Here is a 7,889-nt window from a genome sequence, read left to right as displayed (position 1 = left end):
AAACAGATATATAGGAATTGACCGAAACATTTATTACGTTTATTATTAATATTTGAATTACATAATGTTAGCACCTGCATTTTCCAAAAAATTAATGTTAGCTTACCTATTTTGTTACAATAGTTTTTTAGTTTTTTTTTTTTTTTGAGAAATGCTTTTGTCTAATTAATTTTGAAATGCTTTTATTCTCGAGTGTGTAACGATTACTATTTATGCTAATAAAAGCAAATTAATTGTCTTTGTGAAAATCATTCGGCGCAGTAGCTTAATTCATTTAAATGAGGCATCAATTTTTTTAGTAGTACAAAGAAAGACTTCATTCTTTTTCTTTTCAATCATTCAATGTCGTCGAAAAGCTATAAACGAAGTACGGAAAGAAATCCATATATTCGAGAAACTAATCTAAATAACGATGATAGCAAGAGAATTAAGGAAAGACCTAAAAATTGTGTCTCGACTATAAAGAAAAAACCAGAAATTATCAATAATTTTACAGAATGTCCGGTTCCAATGGAGGTAGATGATCCGACTGAGTATGCTCTTTATCGTTCATGGGACCCCATGGATTTAGACTAATGTTTCTATACTTTCTAATTTAAACGCAAAATTACTATATATATATTATAAATATTTATTAATTACGATATAAAAATCATAGTAAAGTGGACTTTTCAAAATTATCGTCCAAACTAATTATAGAGCTATTATTTAAATGAACAAATCTCTACGTAAGTTCCTAATATTTTCATGCTAAGAAACAAATATTATTCGAAATTTTGGAGGGTTGATGAAATTTAGAATTTATTGGTCAAAAATTAGATTTTTAATTTTTTGGTCTTTTTATTTCTTTCGGATGTTTCCGTATACTCACCATTTGTTGAAAATATTGTTCATGCGAAGAATTTAAAGAATTAATGTTAAATTTTATGTGTTGAGAAAACTAGAGTTTATCGAGAGTTGATTGTACGACCAAATTTATAAAGTTTGTTTATTGATTTATTTTAGTTCAATGTAACAAGATAAAATATCAACAATAAATTTAAAATATATCATATTAATTTAAAATACATTTAACTTAATAATAATTTATCCTTTGTCTTAAAGAATTTAATTGGTTGGCTCGTTTTAACGATACATTTGATTGTTAAATGTCACATATTGGGAAAAATTTGAGTTTATCGAGTTGGTTGTGCGACCAAATGTATAAAGTTTATTGATTTCAATGTAACAAGATAAAATATCAATGATAAATTTAAAAGGTGATAGCAGATTTACTGTATAATTTAGGTTGAACAATAATAGTCTTATCATCAACATCAGAACAAGTCGCCAGAACATTATTATCGTTAGAATTCTCATTAATTTGTTTTTGTGCCAAGCGATTGAAAATAAATTCCTTCAAATAATATTCCAAATTATTTCTCTGGCCATTAGAAAAAGTCAAGTAATCTTGATACTATTTGTCATGTGTCGATTAAACTAACCTAGTAATCGTACTCCAATTCAAAAGGTACAGTATATTAATTAAATTTTGCATTGAAGATAGAAAATTGATTATTCTTGTTAGTTTTTATGGAATATTCATAAAAATTATCAATAACTTCTACAGAGGCGAAAAAATAATTTATTAATACACAGCAAATTATGGGTCACTGGTATACATATTTTCCATTTTTTAAGTTTTCTAAATTTTGACGTATTATTTACTGTCCAAGAACCTTACCATATTGGTCCAATTCCATAGGGTCCCAATCACTAGAACAATAAAGAGCGTATTCAAAAGGGTCATCAATATCTATTTGGGTCGTCTTTTTAAAAAAGTTTTCGAAATTATTTATGACTTCTTCTATTTTATTTATTTTACTAAAAAGTAAATTAACGAACTTGTTTGTTTCTTTACAATTGGGATAAAGCTTTGGAGGGTTTCTCTTTATCCTCCTACTGTCAGGACGAATTTTTTGAACGTATGGTTGTGTTCTGCGTAGTTTTTGTCCATAATTTTTTTGATGACATTGGGACGAAAGCGAAAAATACAGTATTACAGTATAACTATGTTATTGATAAAATGGGGTTTATATATTTTTTACTTATTCAATGCCTGGTAGGTTTGCGGTAACTTCTAGATTTGCAGAAATTACCTATAGAACTTGTGGCAGGGATCTGACAGTGTGGCAACTGTTGCATTGTATTTTTTCTGGTTCAAAATTTTTTCTTGGTTCACATTTACAGTAATCTACCGAATTATTGGATCAAGCTATTTTATTTCCTTTTCAGAAGTGATCTTCATCTACTTATTATGCTTGGTTGTATTATAAATGAATTAATGACATTTTCATTTGTACGAGTCTCAATTGTAAAAGATTATGCAGAATGTAGTTTAATAAATCTATAAATTATACAGTGTGTTACAAAAAAAACCAGAAAATTATTCACGTGATAAAAATGCGTATTATACGCTCAATTTTTATAAATAATGAATATTATTCCTTCGCGGATATCAATATTAATAATTTGGTCTACATTGATTTCTTTATCACAACTGGTATGGAACATATGTTGTCCATTACAGAAGAATCCTACAAACCATGTGAAATCATTGGTTAAGCTTCATTAGCTCCTGCATATGTATTTTGTTTGGTAATACTAATAATAAGAAACAATATTTAAATGTATGCAAAATAGTTTTTGAGGATCTGTTTTCAAATTTACGATTAGGAAATCCCGATAATTACAGAATAATACTTCTCATTCGATCGGTCTTTTTTAGATATCAGTATTTATGACTCGACGCGGGAATGTCCGATTGTTTAGTAGCAGATAGGCGTAAAATGGCAAAATTGGCGCATAGTTAATCACGTGATAAGCGACAATCTTCTCCATTTCTTATAATAATTTTGCGGATTAAGGTAATAGCTTTTATTTCATATATTCAATGATTATATTATTTGATTCAAATTACAAAAATGTATGTAGTTTACTTAAAACAAAACCAATTTTTATCATTTAAAAATGCAAAATAAACTTGAATATTGGGGCTACATTTTTGACATCATTTAGGACTCTAATGCTTTTTTACTTTTTGAAAGAATTAACTATAAATATTGATTTTAAAGAAAAATTTGACATGAAAATTCATAAATTAAAAAAATGGATGCAAATTTACTAGAAATTTCTCAAATTTTATTAAGATAAATGGGAAAATTGTGAATAAAAATCAATATAAAGTATTTTATGTAAAAAAATATAAATTTGCTTATAAAAATTTTTAAATAAAAAAAAATATAATTATAAGCTTAATTATAGAAAAATTATTAAAATAAATTCCATATATTAATTATTTATAAAATCTATGGGTTTCATCAGCTATTTTACATATAATTTGGTGAGATCGTCGCGGTGTTCTGGTTTTTTTTGTAACACACTGTACATTGTTTATTAGGTACAGTAGAAAATTGCGTTCAATCAAGCAGTTCCGTTAACGTTATGATTGACTTTTAATAACGAATCAAATGATGAACATCACATGTTCGAATTTAACTCTTACGCGCCATAATTTTAGTAGTTTATAGTACATTATTAGATTACATCATGATTCGGGAATTCTTTTGAAAGTCATGTGATATGTTGTAATTTTCGTTTAACTCATGTCCTTCACGTCTTTTGTTCATAATTTTTTTGATGACATTGCAACGAAAGTAAAAAAAAATGATTGCAAATTTATAAATTTTATAATATTTAAAACTAGAATAAAGCGAAACTCTTCAAAGTTTTGTCCCGCTATAAAGAAACAAGCTATACTTAAATTAATCACCTAATATTTATATAGGACTTTTCGCGCTTTACATTTTTATTGCCTATCACCCCAGTCGCTTTTTACTATGATGGCCGTGTTAACATAACAACTGTATGTGTACAAGATTTTTTATCCATATTTTATATTTCCAGATTAATGCATTTTGATTCGAAAATTACGCGAAAAAAGATAGTTTAGATTTTATTTATAATATGAGAGAATTCTTCTGTTACTTCTTCCAGTCCTACACCTGCTTTTATCATGCAAAGAATTTCAGTTTCACTTGTTACAAATTTAACAAATAATTTATCCTTTCAGCAATAGCGAAAAGCTAATATATATTATTTCAACGTCAACGTCAACAACAAGCCACTATTACAACAATGAAATAACTTGTTATTGCAACAACTGCAACAATGGCGGTATGAAACTAACAATCCTACAAATGGTATAGCAAGTTACGAAAATAAATTTTTTTTTAGACGGCTTTAGCTTCTCATAATGTACATCAAGATCCGTCATTTTCAACACTGCTGTAGTTGCTCCTGCTGCTGTGATTAATGTATCAAGTCCTATTTCAAACTCCCACCTACCAATAAGTTAATTAACCGATGGGCAGAAAATCGCATACCTATAGAATAAGCAGGTAATCAACAGCAAACATTACATTGCGCAGGAGATCCAAGAAGGATCTGAGATACAGGTGTTGCATTAGAAGAACCTGAAATAAAATTTAGTCGATTTATAATGCATGAAGAGTGGTAAGATTAAATTCTAAAATGTTTCCGAAATGAGTTATGATGACTTATCTTCATCCAATCAAAACCCTTCAGTTTTTGGTTCTTAGCTAACGTAACATCCTTGTATATGGTGTAGAAAGAATGATCAGGATAGATAGTTGCATTTGTTATAGTATAATTGAAGATTATGAAGGTGATAAATATTGAATATGAATATTCTGACACCTTTTATTTGCTATAATGTGGTTGTAATATAAAGAATAATATACTAATTTTTTGGTAACGGTCTTGCTGCTGAAGTTCCATAATGTAAAAATAGAAAAAGAAAGTACGCTTGAGCAAGCGACATTTTCCAGACAATTTCTGGACATGCCTTTTTCTTTCGAATTTTTTTTTATTCTTTCTCGATGAATAATTTTAGCCAATCATAGCAACCCTATGAAAAACAGATTGTTTTTAGCTCCGAGTTTTTTTTGACTTAAATGATCATTAGTCGGTCAAATCGTTAGATAAATCATTGAGGAAGGTGCTTGAAACAGTCTAAATCAGAAGTAAAATATATATTTCTATAAAAGCAAATGACAATATTAGATTAGTTGTGTGGAGTATAGTTTTCATTAACTTATACACGTGATAAAATAAATCAATCAGTTTCATAAAAAATTTTATTTTGCCTTTTATTTATTACCGCTCTGTTGATTTATATGTCATAGTTTCGCTTTAGCTAGCAAATACGAAACAAATAGTTTCTTGTAAAGGATATCATTGGTTTACACTGTACATACTTTGAAAATTTGAAAATTTATCAAGTTTGTGATTTATCTCGAGAAATATTAATTATACTTAGGACTAAATTATTTAAAAAAATTATATAATCACTAAATTTCGTTATTTATAAATTAATAATTAAGGCTAAATTAACTATAAAATAAATATTACGCAGTGAATCTGGCTTAGTCCCAGCAAAAAATTTGGTATATCAGCCCAAATTCCGTAGATCATTTCCTTTTTGGATAGTGCGGACCAGCATTGCATAGCGCCGGCCCTGAAGAAATGCGTAGAGCTAATAGACATCTATATATATATAGCCAGGCTTATAGTGAAATTTAAGATCCCACTAGATAATTACTAATTTACTATTTACTCTGCTTTTAAAATGACATTTTATCTGTATTGTATCACATGAACCTAATTTTAACTCGTGTACCTAAATTATTTTGACATACATGATTGGTTCCAGGAAGTTCCATTATAAGCCTGGTTCCTGTAAGTTGATATTCTGTCAAGCTTAAAATTCACTTGTGTAATGTTCACAATTTATGCAACAAATTCCATGAATTGCTTGAAGTTGTTTTACATGCAAAATAAACGAATAAGATTTTCAAATACCATATCTCTCATAATTATATGAAATTGTTTTGCATAATTTTTACATATTATTTGTTGTTAATTAACATTTGCAATTTTGTGGCTGTAACTTTTGTGTTGTGTTGCAATTCAGGCTTTTCTTTATATGTGGCAAAGTAACCAATGCAACTAAACCTTAATTGAAAATCAAATGTGTAGGTTTTTCATTCGCCAATTTGCTGAAAAAAAAAAGTATAAAATCATCTGAAATTCATTAAGTTTTCACTTCTTTTTAGATATTTTCCCTAAAACTAATAGTCTCAAATTATTATCTTTTAAAAAAAATATGCACAAATAATAATATAATTTATAGACATTTTTTATATTAAAATACTATTATAATAAACATACTAAGTGTCTTCTTATATGGAATATATTAAAAGTTATTAAAAAGTATAAATTGGCAGTGATAAAAGCTTATGGATATCCAAAGATGATTTTATTATTGTTTTTAAAAATTACACCAGTCGTTAGATCACAAGAGGATACATTATGGAAAACTCTAAGCATGATGTGACTGTATATGACCGAAATTTTCTAAACGAAGAAAAGGAAGTCGACTCAGAAATATGTATACGTATTTGTAGAACAGTTTATAGTTACATCTCTGGTACAGTGATATTATTTCGCCCAAATACATACTGTATATTTACATTATTCTCATTATTCTGATGCAATAATAAGAAAAAAAAATTTTATTACTTATTTATTATTATTACTTTTCCGCATCGGGGAATCGAACCCCGGCCGTCATGGTGAAAGCATGAAATCCTAACCACTGGACCAATGCGGATATTGATATATTAGTCCTCAATTTTAATCAATATATGTTGATATTTGGTTTTGGTTCTTTAATAATTCCATATAAAAAGATGAAAATAGTGAGAATTATATTCATAAATTCGGAGATGCAAGATTAGATTTTTTTATTACATTACATATTAAAATCATAACTCTAAATTTGCACATTAAGTTATTACCAATAAAAATATCTCACTTGTTTTAAAGGAAGAATTCCTTTCTTCAAGTAAAATTGGGTGAACTGGACAATATATATTCAACCATAAATTTATAATGAATTAGTTAATAAAGGGATTATTTGCTGGTAAACATGATAATTGTGATAATTGTTGGATTATCATACTTGTAGCCACTGCAACCTACTTAACCCATTATTATTTTAAAATATAATATCCTGTGATTCCTGTCATAATATATTTCATTTTTAACAAGAGATTTCTAATGAAGTATCAAATATGCTGGCATTCTTACAGATGATAAAACGTCTAAACCAAATTTTAAGGCTGAGCCCAAAGCAAAAGAGAGGCTTATTATGTAGATCTTAAAGATCAGATGTTTTCAAATCTCTAAAAATCATGCCCACTATGCCAAACATTCAAAGAGCAACTATGAATCTCAATACGAGACCTAAGTAAAGTTTAAAATCATGCTGAAACATTATTCCTTCTCAAAATAATTTATTTACCAATTTAATCTTTATTAATACAATGTATTGTCTAATAATAAACTGAATAATACAAGTATACAACCTTAACTAGATAATATTTAATTAATAAAAGGAAATAGAACATTACAAATACTGCAATATTCTGTTTATAGATTCTTATTACTTTTTGAGTTGAAAAAAATAACCATAATGATATATTATTTAAACTTACATTTTTTATTTAGTAAACTAGAAATCATTTTAAATTACATAAAACAAACAACAAAAACAAATCTCAACTACCAATATACTACTTATTATTTGAATTTTTTTTTAGAGTATTTATTAGCTTCAAAAAAAAAATTCTTTTATATTGTTATCTTTTTTAATAATTTATTAATGTTGGGATACTGATTTTAGAATTAGAACAAACATATTTTTACATCTATTTCACTTATCTAAATAGTAAATACTTAATCCTTAAATGATATTATATCAATTT

At 27.2% G+C, this 7,889-nt stretch overlaps 1 protein-coding gene across 1 annotated transcript; it reads left to right on the top strand.

Annotated features, from left to right (window-relative positions):
• Nucleotides 1-342: 342 nt before the first annotated feature.
• On the top strand, nt 343-576 carry OCT59_002955 (uncharacterized protein; the record flags this gene model as incomplete). Its single annotated transcript, XM_066145304.1, has 1 exon — nt 343-576. One exon carries the CDS (start codon nt 343-345, stop codon nt 574-576), a length of 234 nt encoding a protein of 77 aa, XP_065996037.1.
• Nucleotides 577-7,889: the final 7,313 nt, after the last annotated feature.

The sequence above is a fragment of the Rhizophagus irregularis genome, chromosome 11, assembly GCF_026210795.1.
Source record: "Rhizophagus irregularis chromosome 11, complete sequence".
NCBI lineage: Eukaryota > Fungi > Glomeromycota > Glomeromycetes > Glomerales > Glomeraceae > Rhizophagus > Rhizophagus irregularis.
This window is presented reverse-complemented; position numbering and strand designations above follow the sequence as displayed.